Here is a 20,316-nt window from a genome sequence, read left to right on the forward strand (position 1 = left end):
ACTTTCTTGGTCTTAGTGAGGACTCCCGCAGCAGCGTTCTGAATGAGCTGCAGCTGTCTGAGGGATTTTTACAGAGACCTGCGAAAAAGCCATTATAGTAGTCAAGCCGACTAAAAATAAATGCATGATGAGTTTTTCTGGATCTTGCTGAGACACAAGTTCTTTAACTCTTGCTTAATTTTTAAGATGGCGTAGCCTGACTTTGTATTTGTCTTAATGAGACAGTTAAAATTTCAGTTGGAGTCCATCAAAGTACCAAGGTTTCTGACTCAGCAGCATTAACACATTCTGACCAAACATTCACCTCCCACCAGTCCACATCCAGCAGCAGGGCCCTGCCCAGCAGAAATCAGTACTGCCCCATGACATAGTCACCTTCCTAATGGCGCTGGAAGACCGGGTAATTGATCCTACCTGACAGTGGCAATTCTGGCATGGGTTGTCTGGGTCAATGAACTCCTGCCCACTGACGTACTGTCGCTTGTTGTAAGTGCATTGGTCACAAGAGAGACAGCATTCACCTAGGGAAAAAATATTCCGGCAAATTAGATTAAAAAAACATCATTACAGCCCAGACCTTTCACCTGACCCAGTGACTCCAATTTTGATCCCCTGACCCGGCCTCCCATTTCTTGCTCAGACTCTTCTGCTCATCATCCTATGGGCTGTATCCAGCCACAATCTTCCCTGTAAACTGAAACTTCACCTTTACTCTGTGTTTTGATCAATCTGCCTTGATGTTACTCAGATGATCTTGGTTTTGGACATACCATTGTTTGAGGAAGGGTGTTGGCAGGTGACGGCTGGGCATTGCTTGGGTCTGCAGATGGTGTCACCATTGACACAGGTACAGGTGGTGCACTGGTTCTCCTCCAGCTCCCATTTCACTCCATCTTCATACTCCAGTCCCTGCATAACACATACTGACAGAGGAGAAACAGACAGCTAAGTACGGCACTAAGGACAGGAGTCGTTTGAACAGCAGGAGAGGTCACTTGACTGCTGACCCTACTCTTCCCCTCAATAAGATCGTGGTTGATCTGATGGTAACAGTTATGATATGTAAATCCAAAACATAAAAACTAATTGAAAGGAAACCAAGAGAGTTGGGAATGTGAGTCTAACTTTGTTCTTACTTTAAGCAAGGTGCTTATGTATGACGTGGTAGTGTCATGCCATTTGCAATTCATGTATTTCGTACATATAACAATAATGAATCACTTAAAAACAAAGAATGCTTAATCAAACAACATGTTTACAATATTACTGAAACATTAAATACCCAACAGTAACCTCAGCTCTGCATTTACCCCGTTCCTAGTAACTGTTCACTCATTTGCTCATCCAGAATTAATTCGTCACTGTATTCTGATATTCTGTGTCCACTATCTTTTGAGGAACAGAGTTAAAGCCTTAGGATCCTCAAAGGATTTGCCCAATCTGTCTTAAATGTATGATTTCTCATCTTAAATGCTGAGGTTTTAGGTTTTGCAAGATACAGAAATATTTGCCTCCACATCTATCCTATTAGAAAGCTTTCAGGATCCTACCAACATCACAACCCGCTCATTACAGATATCAGTTGAGCAAGGCTCCCTGTAATTGCTTCTACCATACTTGCTTGCTAAAATAGAAAAACAGTACTGTACATTGACATTGTCACATTATTAATCCATCCCTCACCACCATGTCTGGCAAGTATGCGGCAGCGTACATTGGCAGTTACTGACCATTAACTGCACCTCTGAAATCTCCACCTATCTCAGTGATGATATCTGGGTAACTAGGTAGTATAGTGAATTGAACTGGACCTCCAGCTCGCCTACACCCTGGGCTCAGGCATAGTCCTCATTCTGAATTCAGTCCCCTCCTCCAATGCATCCCAGACTCTGTTTCTTCCAGATGTCCAACAAGCTCCCAGGTATGATGACTGTAGCCAAGGGCATGATACTTGACATGGTCAGTCTTGACTTGTGGGGGCAGGGATATGGATCAGGACTTAAAATTAAACAGTGGGAAGGGGCTAATGAGCTTGGGGATTCATGTCTTGGGTTAAGGTGTCACTGAGGATGTTGATTCAGAGGGTTACCTACCTTTACACGTAGGACAGCACTGGTCTGGAGGTTTGAATGGGTTGGCACAAGGCAGAAATGGGCAGACCTCCTCTTGACATCGTACATTTCCATCCTAAACAAAGAAATGTTTCAAACACAGCATCAGAATTCTTCTGTCAATATCCCCTCAATAGCTTTCAGCTCCAAACTGCTTTCACCCCAGCATGTGTTATTGCATGATCTTGGATTTGTTCACAAACCTTCTTCCTTCACCAGTACAAAACCATCCTTGAAAGCCATCCACTTTCCCCTTCACCTGGTCTCACCTAACACCTGGCAGCTTGTACTCCTTTCTCCCCCCCCTCCGTCTTCTCATTCTGGTTTCTGCCCCCTTCTTTCCCAGTCCTGACAAAGGACCTCAGCCTGAAATGTTGACTGTTTACTCCTCCCAACAGTTGCTGCCTGACTCGCTAAGTTCCTCCAGCACTTTTTTGCGTGTTGCTACATATTAAAGTGGAGGGGTTTTGTAAACTTCCCACATTCTCCAAATCCAAACCCAGAAAGCTATTTTTAAAATGTACACATATACCAACAGACGTTGCTTGAGAACATATACTCACTGTGCAGGTACACTGAATGCAGGGCCCAGCAAACGGCGGCTGGAATGTCTGACCATTGTTAATGAGCGCGCTCTCATACTCACACACTGCACAAGGGGAAAAGTACAAATCGTATCTTAGATCAGCAACACCACTTTGAGTATTGTTACACAGGATATTCCTTAACTTTAACATACTCTCCAGTCACAAATCTGGAGTGGGAACTTAATTGTATATGAACATTTTGAAAGTGGAACTCAGAAACAAAAGCAGAAAATGTCAGAAACACTCAACAGGTTATCAGTATCTGTGGAAAGTGAGAGAACCGATGCTTCAATTCGGAAAGAGAGAAGGCAAGCTAGAACTAAATTGTAGAGAAGTGAGGAGGGATGTATAGGATAAAGCAAATTTCTGCGAAAGAGTCCTGACAAAGGGTCTCGGCCCAAAGCGTCGACAGCGCTTCTCCCTATAGATGCTGCCTGGCCTGCTGTGTTCCACCAGCAATTTGTGTGTGTTGTTGTTCTGCAAAAGAGTGTAACCACGGTTGCCATGGAGATAATTTGTATGGGTCTATCCATCAATTGGGCTAGGGGCTCAAAATATAGACAAGGAACTTTAATGTGTTGCAAATAACAAGGCAGCAGGACATGTCCGGTATGTCAGGTGTGCCAGCTGAGAGAGTGGGAGTGGTTAGAGAATTACAGTGCCACTCTCCCTGCTGGACACATTGCTGCCTTTCAGGTTCAGGTTTCAGGCAACTTGCATTCCCTCTCTGTAGCTGAACCAGCCCCTTCTGGGGCAAGCTGTCTATCTGTGATATAGGCTCAGTTTTCTCCTTCCATCAGTATAGGCTGACTTGCTGGGTAGGTCCCATGTACCCACAGTTTAAGACAGATTACATTTCCATGATCGCGCCATCAAACTGCCCCATTAGCCCACTGGCTGGAGGACCTTTACCACCTATCTCTGTGGAGATCCTGACAGAACCATAGAACACTACAGCACAGAAAACAGGCCATTTGCCCCTTCTAGTCTGTGCCAAAACTTTAATCCGCTAGTCCCATTGACCTGCACCCAGTCCATAACCCTCCAGACCTCTCCCATCCATGTATCTATCCAATTTATTCTTAAAAAGTAAGAGTGAGCCTGCATTTACCACATCAGATGGCAGCTCATTCCACACTCCCACCACTCTCTAAGTGAAGAAGTTCTCCCTAAACCTTTCCCCTTTCACCCTAAAGCCAAGTCCTCTGGTATTTATCTCTCCTAATCTAAGTGGAAAGAGCCTACTCGCATTTACTCTGTCTATACACTAATCACAGGTATTCCCTTTGGCCCATCCATCACTCCTCACTTTCTTTGGAACTTAATACTAACTTGCTTTCTTTTCACTTGGTCCTGATCTATTACTCTTCCCACACACATGGAGACAGTTGTTGGGTATTTCCAGCATCTTTTGTGTGCAGTTAGGATTCAGCTGGCTGAAACTGGGGTCTTGGTCATGGGCTCACAGACTGGAGAGAGTTGTAAACTGACTAATTGGAATAAATTGTCAGTTGTCCCAGCATCTTTATGCCTTCTGTAGGTGGATGAATACATTACTAAAGCTCAAGTCAAGGACTATACTGGATCGCGAATAAACTCTTCTCGGGCTTCGAGCCGGGTACAGGTATTGATTATAACCGAAGTTTCGATGACAAACTCTGCCATCTTCTTCTCGGACGATGCCTGGGTAAGTCTAGTCCGGTGGTATTTATACCCGTGTTCTGCCCCTCTTGATTGGTTAGTTCTCATCCAATCATGTTTCTGCTCTCCAACCTTGTTTATAATCGAATTCTATTCTTACTTAGAATGAGACCTTCATTTTCGTTAAAATTCTCTTCCTCTAGTTTCAATAGCTTCCTTTACCACGTGGTCCCAAAAGACCTCGGTGGAACACAGTAGCTTTGTGCCATCAAAGTCAATCCTATGGCCATTGCGAATGCAGTGCTCTGCTTCCGGCAATTTCTCCAGGTAACCCAAACCAATATACCTCCTATGCCCAGGAGGGCTTATTCCACTCCGTATCTTGATAAAAATTTTAAAAAAAACTAAATATATCAATTTCCTTGTATGTGCATAGGTACTTGGCGATTAAAGACTGATTCTGATTCTGATTCTGATTTCGCCTGCCTAGCCCTCAACATCACGCTTGGTTCTGTTCAAAATTTGCATTTCTCCAGAACTTTCATTCTCCCAAACTGAAGCTGAATTTTAGTGCATCATTATGCAAGCTCCAGTAAGTGAGGTGATAATAACTGGCTACATAATCTGTTTAACGCTGTTGGTAAAGGGATAACGTTTGACAAGGACACTGGGACAACCTTCCCAATTTCTCTTTAAATGACATTCACCCGAAGAAGTTTTGATCTAATCTTCCATTAGAAGAAAACACTCCTGCTCCTTCATTTATGATCTGAAAGTGTGAACTTCACTTTTGCAATAAAAAAAATGAATTTTGTGAAATTTAGTAAACAGGACTCGAGCCCCGGATCTGCTGATTTATCATACTGCACCAGGCTTTCAATCCTCACTTTGCACTTGCTTACTAGATCAGCTGTGTAATCACTCATGGGCCTATACCTGGAAAGTCAGAACGTGTTCATAACGTGTTCATGATGTTAATTTGTCAGTTTTCTTGTGAATATTGTGTATCTGATGCTATTTGCTTATGATGCTGCTGCAAGGAAGTATTTCATTGTACCTGTGCAGACATCTATCTCTATGTACGACAATAAACTCAACTTTGATTTAGGACTTTGACAATTAAAAGTGTCAATACTTTAAAATGCTGGAAAATGTAACTTCAAGATGCACAGAATGACTGAAACCATGACTTGTTTCTTTTGTGCAGGAAAACACAATTAAGTACTGACTGAGGCAACTTAATGACCTGTGACAAATACTTTGAATGGCCTGGTTTACCCATCCAAGGTCACGGATAAATAAACCAACCCTTCAAATCTAGCACTCATTACAGAAATGACTTGTCATAAAACAAATGAGTCCTATTGAATGGTAGCACTGGAGAGGAGACTCCTATAAAAATTTGATCAGCTGTAAATTGCTTCATTATTCTAACCAGCTTGAAACGTCATATTGTGACAACATATTCATAACTGAACTTACTGCAAGTTAAACAAAAAACTAATGTTCACCTTTTTGTCAGGTCACTCAAATCCACCCATCAACCTATCCCACAGAGAGCTAAAGGTTTTATCATCCGCCTAGTGGGCCAAGTATCTGCATTTCTATCAGTGTTCCTGGACAGCCATACTTGGTTTATCTCTGCAAATCTGACCGGTTGTATGTTCTATTGGTATCACCTCCCAGGACGTGCTCTCCTCACACTGCTGCTATCAGCAGCAAGAGCCTTAGAGTTTGCACCACCCTGTTTAGGAACCATTACTACTCCTCAGCCTTCAGGCTCCCCTTGAACAAAGGGGATAACTTCACTCAACTTCACTTGACCATCATTGAAATGTTACCATAACCAATGGAGTCACCTTCAAGGACTGTTCATTGCATGTTCTCAATATTTATTTCTTATTTATTTGTAATATTGTTTCTTCTTTTTGCACCTGCACAGTTTGTTGTCTTCTGCACTCTGGTTGAAAACCCTAGCTTGGCAGTCATTCATTGATCCTGTTATCGTTACTGTTCTATAGATTTGTTGAGTATGCGCACAAGAAAATGAATCTCAGGGATGTGTATGGTGACTAGCATGCACTTTGATAATAAATTTACTTTGAACTTTGCTTTTGGTTCCTCCAGTTGCTTTTCCCAATTACTCCAGTAGGAAACTCTCAAGATGACATGTTTACTCACTGTTGCACGACGGGCAGCACTGTCCAACCAAGTTGGCTGGATGACTACATCGAACAGGTGGACAATTCTGGGCCATTTGGTCACAAGATACTTTACCAGCCTATCAAAGAAGAGATCAACAATATCACGAATCTTAGACACATTTCAGCAACTGAAGTTGAGGTAGAGCAAGAAATCCCTATCAGCTTCTCCATAACAACCAGTGTGAAATCATGTGTCAGCAGGTGAGCTGAGATTATGATGAATGACTCCAATCATTCCCAGCTGAAAGGACCTGCAGACCCTTTGGATTAGATTGACCAAGTTGTGATGGTGGGTGGTATAGATGGTACAGGTGGTACTCTTATCTGTAAGATACCTGCTATTGTCAACAATAATTCAGGCACGGAAGTTCCAATACTAAAACAGTTACTCCAAAATTTAAAATTGATTATTTAAGCAAAAACATTGATATTAGATGTGAGTCTCCATCATGGTGATCAAGAAGCTACTGAATTGTAAAATTCCATCTGGTTCACTGATGTCTTTCAAATGGGCCATCATCACCCAGTCCAAGCTACATGTGACTTTGGGCCACCACCCCTCAGAAATGGTCTAGTAATCCGTTATTTACTGTGGACAGAGGTAAATGACCACCAGGATCCACACAACAAATGCATCTTGCCAGTAATGAACTAAAAATGAGGAACTAAAACGAGGAAACATGCAGCCAAACAGCCAATCATTGCACTAAGGCCTTAAGCAATAAGTAAAATTTCTCTGGAACTTTGCTAAGGTCAGGGAGATGTGGGAGAGAGAGAGCAGAAACTAGACATCTGTGCATTCAGGTGGGGAATACCATGGGTTTAACTCTGCTCCACCAGCTTTCAGGTGGGGAGAAGATCTGAGATACACTGGTGATAACTCTTCTGATACTTACCCTCGAATTGTGCTTTACTTGAAGTTCGGGTGAGCTGACACTACCATTTAGCAATGGTGTTTCACACTCACCTCACAATGGCAGCTCAGGCAGGGTTTTGACCAAGGTATGAAAGTCTGTCCATCAGAGAAGGTTCGAGATTCGTACTCGCATTCTGTACACCTGCCAGTTAAAAGAGACATGTTCACTGCCCTACCTGCAGACATATCCAATCCATCAATGAGTCAGGCACTCCTTGTTGCACCAAACACATCACGCTTTACACGTGAAGATAAGCTCACAATGCTCTCCGGGATACGAGGGCAGCTCAGTGTTTGAGAGGAGGGACCAGGAGATCTGGAAATTAACTTTCAAAGTCATTTTAAACCCCAAAGGTTTAAATGCCCTGCAGCCTACCCATTAACCAAACCAAGACACTTTTGATACACAAAACCAGGAGTTCACTGGGTCTGTACTGAGCCCCATGAAGCAGACACAGTGCTGAGCCCTACAAACTAGCCCATCTCTTTTGATCTCAAACCCCAAGACCTTCCCCAATGGTGCATTAAGCTGAGCACCTGGGACAGCATTCGCCTGGTTCCTGGGTGGGGTTCCTGCAAGTCACAGCCTGACAGGACACTGCTGCACAGTGAACATCTCCGTCCTGTGGAAAAACACAAAACATTTCTGTGTCAGAGAGTCCTGTGTGTCTGCAACACCAACATATCATATTACCACAAGTGTATGACAGGAAAAAAATAGAAGGATGTGTTTGCTAGATCTAATCTGTGTAAGACCATAAAACATAGGTGCAGAATTAGGCAATTTGGCCCATAGAGCCTGCTCCATTATTCCATCATGGCTGATTTATTGTCCCCCCCCCCCCCCTTAAATATGCCCAATGTCTTGGCTTCCATAGTGATGATGAATCTCATAGATTCACCAACCCCTCCTCATCTCTGTTCTAAACGGACGTCCCTCTATTCTGAGGCTGTGCCCTCTGGTCCTAGACTCTCCCACTATAGGGAACATCCTCTTCACTTCTACTCTATCTAAGCCTTTCAATATTTGCTAAGTTTCATTGAGATCCCTCCTTGTTCTTTTAAAATGCAGCAAGTACAGGCCCAGAGCCATCAAATACTCCTCATAAACAAGAGAAAATCTGCAGATGCTGGAAATCGGAACAACACACACAAAATGCTGCAGGAATTTAGCAGGTCAGGCAGCATCTATGAAAAAAAGCACAGTCGATGTTTCAGGCCGAGACCCTTCGGCAGGATTGGAGAAAAAAAGATGAGTAGATTTAAAAGGTGGGGAGAGGGAGAGAGAAACACAAGGTGATAGGTGAAACCTGGAGGGGGAGGGATGAAGTAAAAAGCTGGGAAGTTGATCAGTGAAAGAAACAGAAGGCCAAGGAAGAAAGATAAAGGTGGTGGTGGGGAGGAACCCCAGAGGGAGGCGATGGGCCGGCAAGGAGATAAGGTGAGGGAGGGAAAAGGGATGGAAAATGGTGAGGGGGGGTTGTTGGGGGGCATTACTGGAAGTTTGAGAAATCGATGTTCATGTCATCAGGTTGGAGGCTACTCAAACAGAATATAAGCCTTTGTTCCTCCAACCTAAGTGTGGCCTCATCATAACAGTGGAGGAGGCCATGGATGGACATATCGAATGGGAATGGGAAGTGGAAATAAAAGGGGTGGCCACTGGGAGATCCTGCTTGTTCTGGCAGACGGAGCATAGATGCTTGGCGAACAGGTCCCCCAATCTATGTTGGGTCTCACATATCCCATCTTCCTTCCACCCTACCAGGGATAGGGTTCCTTTTGTCCTCACCTACCAGCCCACCAGCCTCCACGTCCAGCACATAATTCTCTGAAACTTCTGCCACCTCTAACGGGATCCCACCACCAAGCACATCTTTCCTTCCCTCCACTTTCTGCTTTCTGCAGGGATCACTCCCTACGCGACTCCCTTGCCCATTTGTCCCCTGCCCACTGATCTCCCTCCTGGTACTTACCCTTGCAAATGGAACAAGTGCTACACCTGCCCTTACACTTCCTGTCTCTGTACCATTCATGGCTCTGAACAGTCCTTCCAGATGAGGCGACACTTCACCTGTGAGTCTGTTGGGGTCATTTACTGTGTCTGGTGTTCCCTGTGTGGCCTCTTGTATATCAGTGAGACATGATGTAGATTGGGAGACTGCTTCCCAGTGGCCACCCAATTTAATTCCATTTCCTGTTCCCATTCTGATATGTCCATCCATGGTCTCCTCCACTGTTCTGATGAGGCCACACTCAGGTTGGAGGAACAACACCTTATATTCCATTTGGGAAGCCTCCAACCTGATGGCATGAACATCGATTTCTCAAACTGCCGCTGATGCACTCCAACCTCCCTTCACCACTCCCATTCCCTTGTCCCTCCCTCACCTTATCCTCTTGCCCACCCATTGCCTCCCTCTGGTGTTCCTCCCCACCCTTTTTCTTTCTTCCATGGCCTTCTTCTCTTTCACCAATCAACTACCCAGCTCTTTACTTCATCCCTCCCCCTCCAGGTATCACCTGGTGATTCTCTCTCCCCTCCCCTCCCACCTTTTAAATCTACTCCTCAGCTGTTTTTTCTCCAGTCCTGCCGAAGAGTTTCGGCCTAAAACATCGACTGTACTTTTTTCCATAGATGCTGCCTGGCCTGCTGAGTTCCTCCAGCACTTTGTGTGAAATACTCCTCATATGTTCAGCCTCACTCCCAGCATCACTCTCTTAAACCTCCTTTGGCCTTCTCCAACGCCAGCACATTGTTTATTTCTTAGGTATGAGGCACAAAACTGCCTACAATACTTCAAAATGTGATCTGACCAAGGCCTTATAAATCTCAGCATTATATCCTTGCTTTTATATTCTAGCCCTCTTGAGATAAATGCTAACATTACATTTGCCTTCCTGCCAATAACTGAGTCTGTAAGTTATTGCACCGTGACTGTGAGTATTTGATGGATGAATGCGAGGGAGCTATATTCTATGTCTAATCCAAGCTGAACCATTTCTGGCATATTTGATGGGGACAGTGTAGGAGGAGATGCTTTTTGCATCCAGCCCACACTGTACATGCATTAGCTTTCAAACTGAGATTGTCCCTCTCATTAACATGGAAACATAGAAATCTACAGCACATTACCCACATAGGAGATTGGTGGGTAAAATCAAAGCTCAGGGCATCGGGGGGAAGACGTTGACATGGATAGAAGACTGGTTGGCAGATAGAAAGCAAAGGGTAGCGGTGAATGGGTGTTTCTCGGAATGGCAGGTGGTGACTAGTGGGGTGCCACTGGGCTCGGTATTGGGACCACAGCTGTTTACAATTTACGTCAACGATTTGGATGAAGGCATTGAAAATAACATCAGCAAATTTGCTGATGATACTAAGCTGGGTGGTAGTGTGACATGTGATGAGTATGTTAGGAGAATTCAGGGTGACTTGGATAGGCTGGGTGAGTGGGCAGATACTTGGCAGATGACGTTTAATGTGAATAAGTGTGAGGTTATCCACTTTGGGAGTAAGAACAGGAAGGCAGATTATTATCTGAACGGTGTAGAGTTAGGTAAGGGAGAAATACAACGAGATCTAGGAGTCCTTGTTCATCAGTTACTGAAGGTGAATGAGCAAGTGCAGCAGGCAGTGAAGAAGGCTAATGGAATGTTGGCCTTTATTACAAAGGGAATTGAGTACAAGAGCAAGGAAATCCTTTTGCATTTGTACAGGGCCCTGGTGAGACCACACCTGGAGTATTGTGTACAGTTTTGGTCTCCAGGGTTAAGGAAGGACATCCTGGCTGTAGAGGAAGTGCAGCGTAGATTCATGAGGTTAATTCCTGGGATGTCTGGACTGTCTTACGCAGAGAGGTTAGAGAGACTGGGCTTGTACACGCTGGAATTAAGGAGATTGAGAGGGGATCTGATTGAAACATAAAAGATTATTAAGGGATTGGACAAGATAGAGGCAGGAAATATGTTCCAGATGCTGTGAGAGTCCAGTACCAGTGGGCATGGTTTGAGAATAAGGGGTAGGTCATTTAGGACAGAGTTAAGGAAAAACTTCTTCTCCCAGAGAGTTGTGGGGGTCTGGAATGCACTGCCTCGGAAGGTAGTGGAGGCCAATTCTCTGGATGCTTTCAAGAAGGAGCTAGATAGGTATCTTATGGATAGGGGAATCAAGGGATATGGGGACAAGGCAGGAACTGGGTATTGATAGTAGTTGATCAGCCATGATCTCAAAATGGCGGTGCAGGCTCGAAGGGCCGAATGGTCTACTTCTGCACCTATTGTCTATTGTCTATTACAGGCCTTTCAGCTCACAATGTTGTGTCAACCATGTAAACTTCTCTGGAAACTGCCTAGAATTTCCCTAGCACATAGCTCTCTATTTTTCTAAGCTCCACATACTTATCTAAGAGTTTCCTAAAAGACCCTAATGTATCCGCCTCCACCACCATTGTTGCCGTGCATTCCACGCACCCACCACTCTCTGTGTGAAAAACTTACCTCTGACATCCCCTTGTACTTACTTCCAAGCACCTTTAAACTATGCCCCCTCATATTTGCCATTTCAGCCCTGGGAAAAGGCCTCTGACTATCCACATGATCAAATGCCTCTCATCATCTTATACAGTTCTCAGGTCACCTCTCATTCTCCATCACTCTAAGGAGAAAAGGCAAAGTTCACTCAACCTACTCTCATAAGGCATGCTCTCCAATCCAGGCAACATCCATGTAAATCTCCTCTGCATCCTTTCTATGGTTTCCACATCCTTCCTGTAAGGAGGTGACCAGAGCTGAACACAGTACTCCAAGCGGAGTCTAACTAGGATTAGACAAGGTTAACTAAAGCTAACTAAAGTAGGCAAAGAAGCCAATAAGAACAACTGGATAATAGACAGGATTTCAGAGTGTATAGTAAAGAGATATCTTACCTGACAACTACAATCTGTACACGGATCTCCACTGGGCACCTTCTCACCATTCAGGTATACCTGTCCATTGAGAGAACAGTCTACAGAGACAGACAGTCATGCTGATGTTAACTGCAGGATAGATAACTATCTGAAATCTTCCACAATTAATTCTAGTGTAACAGCAACTTAAGGAATGGTAAAACTGAGATTGTTGTCACTGATTGGCAAGTAGATAGAGAACCAAGCAGTATCAGTTTCTCCTGACATTCTATTCGGTTACGCCATAGGGGCAGAGATCTGGGTGAGGTAGACCCAAACACTGGGAGCCAGGGGCATGATTCTGGTGGGATGGAGAGTGACGGAGAGGAATGAATGACAATAGCACTGGCAGCCATGAAGCACGAGGAGTGAGGTTGTGTAGACAGTGAGGAGTGGCGATGAAATGACTGCATGACCATAAAACACAGGAGCAGAATTAGGCCTTTTTGATCACGGCTGATTTTTGACTTCACATACGAGACTGAGTTTGTGATTGCAAGGGTGGAAGTGGGAGTACAAAATGAGGCATTTAGTGAGAGAACACACACACGCATGTATGTATGTAAGGGTACATGGATTACTATGTGACAGCAAACTAATGTATTTATCAGAGTGCGTGGCCATCAGAAAGAACATGGCCTTGCGAAGCTGAATGAATGATTGTGAGGAGGTACTGTATGTATAATATGGATTACCAAACTACTGAACTATTGTGGACACAGCTCAGCACATCACAGACACCAGCCTTCCCTCTATGGTTCTTGCTGCCTTAGTAAAACAGCTAACATAATCTAAGACCTCACTCACTCCAGACATTCTGTCTTCTCCCCTCTCACTTTGTGGAGAAGATACTAGACGTGCCACCAGGCTTAAGGACACGTCCTATCCTGTTGTTATCAGACTCTTGAATGGCCCTCCTGTACAATAAGTTGATCCTTGTCCTCCCAATCTCGCACTTTATCATTCACCTGCACTGCACTTTTCCAGTTGCTTTTACACTTCATTCTGCATTGTTATTATTTTCCTTTCTTGTAGCTCAGCGCACTGTGTAATGATTTGACCTGTACGAACACTAAGCAAGGCCAGTTTTTCTCTGTATCTAGGCAGATGTGGCAATTGTAAACCAATACCGATACCGATCTCTTGTAAAGGGCTCTCACCAGCGCAGAGGGGACAGCAGGTTCCGTACAGGGCCGGGACGGGATTCCTGCAGGTAGCCTCACAGTGTTTCTGTTCACACACAACCTGCCCATCCTGCGGAACAGAAAGGAGAACAATTGGTTCGGTTTTCGAAGGTCTCTCCATTCCTCTCCTGAAGTTATCATTTCCTCACTGCAGGAAGAACCTTCAACAGCAGTATTAGTTTGCACCTATCAACAACAAGTGTTTCCCTACACACCTGTGCATGAAAGAGGCACACCCGTACACTGCACAGACACACGTGGAAGCACACAGTCACAAGCATTCTGCTGAACACGGCCTCTGCAGTATGTATACTCACTCCTCCGATGGGACTGCTGTCATTCAAGGGAGACTAATGTTTGGGACTGAACAGTCCCTGCTAATGATGCATGGCTCAGAGCTGCTGCCAGTCAGGGGTTGCACTGGTGAAACCTGGTAGGAATTGCACTGGTAGGAATTAACCTCTAGTTGAGAAGAAATGGGAGGTATAGATACTGGAGCTGCTGCAGATGTGATTTTTGCACCCCTGTATTCCAGCTGGCCGTGTACACTACCATTCTACAAAATGTCCATTTTAGCACAGTGGAGAAAACCAAGCAGAACAACACGAAGGTGCAGGTCTGGAAAAGCTGCACAGGTAGGGAGGGGAATGAAGTGAACACCATGAAGTTATTCAATGCCCGTGGCAGGGCTTGTAGGGACAGCATTGCCTGTAGTGACAGCCTTGCATTTAGAATAACTACCTGAATAATTTCTCTAGTGTGGCTGGATAAATTTGAGAAAGTTTTTTAAACATTTTAAGAAACTCAATTGTTCTTGTTGATTAATGACGTGCATTCTTCATAATGACATGTTATAATATTATTTGGTAAAACATATCCATTGTACATTGCTATTACATAAAGGGAAGACCAAAGGGAAATATGATACAAGTAAAGGAAGGTGAGGATGCTTCATTTCTTCAAAAGCTGCAAGTTGTTCATTACCTCAGTGAGAGAACCAGGGAAGTAAACAAGCAGGAATACAATGATGATGGCACTGGCCTGGCAGACAACGCTTCTGATGACATGAAACGTCAACATGAGGAACAAGACTATGAGCTACAGAAACAGACCAATGGGGACCAGGTTTAGCAGGTGAAGCCAATGCAACTGAAGCAGGTCAATTCAACAGCAGTCTTGCCTTGTCGAGCAGTACCATTGGCAGTTCCGAACTTCATAGATTGTTAAAGCTTCAGCCACTTAACAACATAAAAGGACTAAAAAAATGTTCTGGTTCTCAAAGGCTGTTCAATGCTGCACTGCAGAACTGCTTAATTTATTTACTACCATTAGATATATCTATTTCCTTCCCTGCAAACTTCTTCCAAATATTCAAGGGGTCATGTTAAAAGACGGGACGCTGCCAGTTACATCATTGGAAAATGATCCTGTTCAGAAGAGGTAACAGGAAACTAACTTCAAGGGACAATATTAGGACATCGTTCTTTAACAGTTAAAATGAATGATCAATCTGCAGCTTTTGGAAAATATTGACCTACTTCATTCCAACAATCAGTTAAACTATTTCCATTGAACCCATGAACACTACCTCACTATGTTTTATTTCTATATTTCGCACTGCTTATTTAATTCAACTAATTTACATACATGCAGATATAGACTTACTGTAATTCACATTTTTTTCTATATTATCACGTATTGCAATGTACTGGTGCCGCAAAGTTAACAAATTTCACGACATATGCTGGTGATATTAAACCTGATTCTGATTCCGATTTGCGTGCAGAATCTGAAAACTGTGTAAAGATATGTATGAGACTGTCCCACACAATTATCGAAGTGATTTGACTTACACCCAAAACCAAAAATGGTTTGCAGCTGAGCACGGACCTTACCTTGGGGGAGCCTAACATTTTGCCCAGAATTTATTTTATGTTGGCTTGTCATTTATTGGACGTTGAACATTCACTATAGTGTGATGTTTGAACAAAACTTGTCACAATATTACTAACAAACAAATGCACAGCGCTGCTATTTACCCAACTTACATGGAAACGAAACTTCCTGATGAAGTCAGACAATCAAAATTCTTTGTATAGAATACACTAGGCACGCAACAAAATTGCTATACATTTCAATGCAACGTCAGTCAACTGTTCTCAACATTGGCATTGTTCTTTGACTTTCCCCTGACCTAACCAGTTACAAACTCTGAAACAGAACCTGCATTTTCAAAGGCATCTGGTTCTCTTGTCCCTGGTGGCAGTCAAAGTAGAATTGGTTCAACAACTCATTTTATTTGGACAAGACTTTTCCTCTCTCAAAGCTTGTAAGAAACTAATCATTGAAAACACAAGATCTACCCATTTCAAAATGTTATCTGTTTGTATTTTGCACACTTTGATGCATTATAAACAAGTGTGATGGATATATGAAAGGACAATTTACAATTTAGGTGCAGCACAAGTTCGGTGTTTCAGGAAAAATTAGAAAAAAATTTGCTTTATTTTGACTACAAAAATCAGCTACAGGAGTCTTAGATAGGTGCTTAAGGTGACTTGAGTGGCAGATTGTTGTGGTCTTGATCCCATGGTAGCATAGTAGTTAGCACAATGCTTTACAGTACTAGTGGCGCAGGTTCAATTCCTACCACTGACTGTAAGGAGTTTGTAAATTCTCCCCGTGACTATGTGTGTTTCCTTCAGTTTCCTCCCACAGTCCAAAGATGTGGGTTAATTGGTCATTGTAAACTGTCCTGTGATTAGATTAGGATTAAAATTGGAGGATTGGTGGCCGGCATGGCTCAAAAGGCCAGGAGGGTCTATTCCACACTGTATCTTTTACAATTAAGAACAATTTTATACAAATTTTCCTAAGGCAGTCGTTTTTATTCAGTCGAGTAACATGTATTGTTAGTTTCATCATTGTGGGGAATTAACTCAAATGGTAGAGCACTCAGTTAGCATGTGAAATGTAACGGGATCATTGGCCACATTGCTCAATGTTTTGAGTGTAGAAGGATGAGGGGGGATTTCCTTGAAACCTATCGAATATTGAAATGTCTAGTTAGAGTGGAAGAGGAGATGTTTCCTGTAGTGTGAGGGTCTAGGACCAGAGGCACTGCTTCACAATTGAGGGACATCCCTTTAGAACAGAGATGAGGACAAATTCCTTTAGCCAGTGGGTGATGAATCTGTGGAAGTCATTTACACAAATGACTGTGGAGGCCAAATCTTTGGGTATATTTAAAGTGGAGGTTGATAGGTTCTAGATTAGAAAGGCTATCAAAGAAGTACAGGAGAATGGAGTTGAGAGAGATAAATCAGCCATGATTGAATGGCAGAGCAGATTTGCTGGATCGAATGGCTTATTTCTGCTCCAATGTCTTATGGTCTTATAACAAGCTGTGCTTTGTTCCAAAATGCTCTGTGTTGAACATTTAATGGCTTAATGCTTTTTGACAGATGCTTTTTTTCTATACAATGCGTGGTAATGTAGTATGTGAGAGGGAGAGCAATATTTTTACTGTGCCCCAGTAAATCTTAAACTGCCTCTGTCATCATTTCCCAGTAGAAATCAATGAATTAGCAAAGAGCCGGGACTACAATTGTGATCACAACTCATCAATGTGCTAGATGTGACTCCAGGGGGCGCAATTGCTCAGCCAAAGGGCAGCATTAAGTTTGACGCAATTCCACTTTGATGGAAGCAGGTACTGTATTGCACGGCTGGGCTTAGTAAATCAAAGGAGGGAGCAGATATTCAGTTGGAAATAACTTTTAGTGGCAAATCGATATCTCTAAATGTCTTCACTTCAAGCTTTCCTCAACAAAGTGGGCTCCTGTCAAACCAGAAGCATTGGGAAACACCAACAGTGTAAGATCTTGATATTATACAGGAATGCTATCATGTGTATTAATCAGCAATGTTTGAGAATGTAGGTGGCATGATTGTAAGTTAGTAGATAGAACATCAAAAATCTGCAGCCCATTACAGGCCCTTTGATCCACCATGTCGTGCCAACCATGTAATGTACTCTAGAAACTGCCTAGAATTCCCCTCCTGCATAGCCCTCTGTTTTCCTAAACTCCATGTACCCATCTAAGAGTCTCTTAAAAGACCCCATTGTATCCATCTTTACCAGCGTCACCATCAGTGCTTTCTACACTCCCACCACTCTTTGGGTGAAAAACTTACCTCTTGTACCTACTTTCAAACACCTTAAAACTATGCCCCCCCCCCATGTTAGCCATTTCAGCCCTGGGAAAAAGCCTCTGGCTATCCATGTGATCAATGCCTCTCATCATCTTATACAGCTCTATCAGGTCACCTCTCATCCTCTGTCGCTCCAAGGAGAAAAGACCAAGTTCACTCAACCTTTTCTCATATTTCTGTTCCCCGATCCAGGCAACATCCTTGTAAATCTCCTCTGCACTGTCTCTATAGTATCCACATCCTTCCTGTAATGAGGTGACCATAACTGAACACACTACTCCAAGTGGATCTAACTAAGATCCTATATAGCTGTAACATTACCTCATGGCTCTTGTACTCAAAATTGATACCAAAATTAGTGTGGAGTGGATGGAGAATGTTGCCTAAGGTTGAAATAGGATCTAGAACAAATAGGAAACTGGGCCAATGAATGGCAGGTGGAATTTACATTGAACAACTACGAAATGATGCACTTTGAAAAGTTGAATAATGTACACAGTCAACGATTGGGCTCTGGTTCAGCTTTCCACTTCACCCTTGTCCAATGCAAGTTCCATCATCATTCATTGGCCCTCTTTGCTGGTTGTTCTAGAATAACGATGGAGACCAGAGATACAGCGGCACAGTTCAGTTCCCTAAAGACAATGACACAGGTAGATGAGATGTTGAAGAAAGGATCTGGAATGCTTGACTTCATCAGATGGGACGTCATGTTACAGCTGTACAAGACATTGGTGAGACTGCATCTTGTGTACAGCGAGCAGTTCTGGACACCATACCACAGGAAGGGTTTGTTGAGGCTAAAGGATGTGAAGAAAAGATTCACAAGGATGCTGCTCGAATGTGGAGGATTGAGTTATGAGGAGAGAGTGGATAGGCTGGGACTGGAGTGGAGTGAACGAGGCTGACGGGTGATCTATTGAGCTATATAAAGTCATGATGGATATAGATAAGATAAATCTGTGTCTCTCTTTTTCCCTTTTGAGTTGGGGTGTCTAGAACTCGAAGGCAGAGATATAATGAGAGAGGGGCAAGCTTTTTTCACATAAAGGATGATGGATGTATGGAATTACTTTCAAGTACTTGACAATTCATGTTCTCTTTCTATATCCATATGTAAAAGGGGTTTCTTTTTCTTTGTTACTGCATATGTTAGTCAAAATGGCTTCTTTGTTTTGTTAAAAGTAGAAATGTTTCTTTGTTGCGAGAGAGTGCTGGAAGTTTGTTTGGGTTAAAATTTACTGATAATGAGAATTGTATTCCTTTGTTAACCAATTGGGATTAATGTTGTTCTTTCTTCTGAGTCTGTAAGCTATTGTTGGGGGGGCTTTTGGGGAGATCGGCGCGAGGGGGTGAGAGAGAGAGGAAGCGATGCTGTAAACTGGGTGAGGGACGGACCCCAAGCGGGGGTCTGAGGCCAGGAGGTACCCCGAGGAGAGGAGACGAAGTTAGATGTGCTTGGTTGACCACTCCGGGTGGTCCTGAGCTGTGAGTCGAGGAGTTCGGAGGGGATCGACTGGTGGCCAGAATTCAGTAATTGATCAGTAATTGAGCTCCAACGGTTGTGCACGAAGTGGTTTGGACTTTGATAAGTTTGGCGCCTTTTCTTTATTTTCTTTTCCTTCATATATACTGTATTAATCACTTAGTTATAGTAATCTTTATAAATTGTAATCATTTAATTGCATGTGGTGTCCTGTCTGTTTTTTGGCGAGGCGGGGACATCACACAGCATCCACACCAGCTGATTACCCAGTTTGGAGGGGCCGAAGGCTGCTCCCCCTAGACGAGAGTGAGCTGAGCAAGCCTGAGGTGACCCGGGGGTTACATATATGTAATGCGCTGTAAGGTTTCACTTCTAATGTAATGGCTTCTTTGTAAGGTTCACTGCTGAGGTAACAGTTTCTCTGTAGCAGCAATGTCTGGGTTATGGCTGGAGAAAACAGGATGCATGTTAGCCAATAAGAGATTGTTGCTGTGTTTTGTGATTCTGGAAGCAGTTGTTTTCATGGGCTTTTGCCAGAGGACACTCAACAAGACCATGCGAAAGTCACTGGTTGCTATACACGAATGCTTCGGATGGCTCACGAGTTGGCAACAGCACATGACGAACCTCGAGCTCTATGATGACCTACTGATGCTCACTACTAAAATCGAGGCGAGAAGACTGCAACTAGCGGGGCATTGTCTACACCACCCTGAGCTACCTGCCAGCCTAGTCAGCACATGGGAGCCCAAGCATGGGAGGATGAACCCTGAGCGCCATCCCAAGACAATGGTCAACACGCTCCTAGAAGATAGCGGCGTGGCTAATGTAGATGAAATGAACACAGTGATGAGGGAGAGGGAGGAGTGGAGAGTTTGTCATTGTGCCCGACGCCGGCCCCCTAGGCCCGAGTCAACGTAGTAGTAGTAGTTTGCCAGTGGGGGGGAGAGAGAGAGAGATGGAGAGAGAGATGAAGAGAGAAGACGCGAATGATTTGGTAGACTGCCGGACGGGGTGGACTTG

General features: G+C 43.6%; 1 protein-coding gene across 1 annotated transcript in view; it reads right to left on the reverse strand.

Annotated features, from left to right (window-relative positions):
• kcp (kielin cysteine rich BMP regulator) overlaps window positions 1–20,316 on the reverse strand; it is a 127,630-nt gene that overhangs the window by 45,686 nt on the left and 61,628 nt on the right. The window contains exons 18-26 of the mRNA XM_073066735.1: window positions 13,569–13,662; window positions 12,388–12,467; window positions 7,997–8,082; window positions 7,511–7,601; window positions 6,521–6,620; window positions 2,675–2,760; window positions 2,094–2,187; window positions 771–923; window positions 415–521 (exon numbers count right to left, since the gene is read on the reverse strand). Coding sequence (XP_072922836.1) covers window positions 415–521; window positions 771–923; window positions 2,094–2,187; window positions 2,675–2,760; window positions 6,521–6,620; window positions 7,511–7,601; window positions 7,997–8,082; window positions 12,388–12,467; window positions 13,569–13,662 — 891 coding nt within the window. The remainder of the gene's footprint in view (window positions 1–414; window positions 522–770; window positions 924–2,093; window positions 2,188–2,674; window positions 2,761–6,520; window positions 6,621–7,510; window positions 7,602–7,996; window positions 8,083–12,387; window positions 12,468–13,568; window positions 13,663–20,316) is intronic.

Source organism: Hemitrygon akajei, chromosome 14 (assembly GCF_048418815.1).
Source record: "Hemitrygon akajei chromosome 14, sHemAka1.3, whole genome shotgun sequence".
Classification (NCBI taxonomy): Eukaryota; Metazoa; Chordata; class Chondrichthyes; order Myliobatiformes; family Dasyatidae; genus Hemitrygon; species Hemitrygon akajei.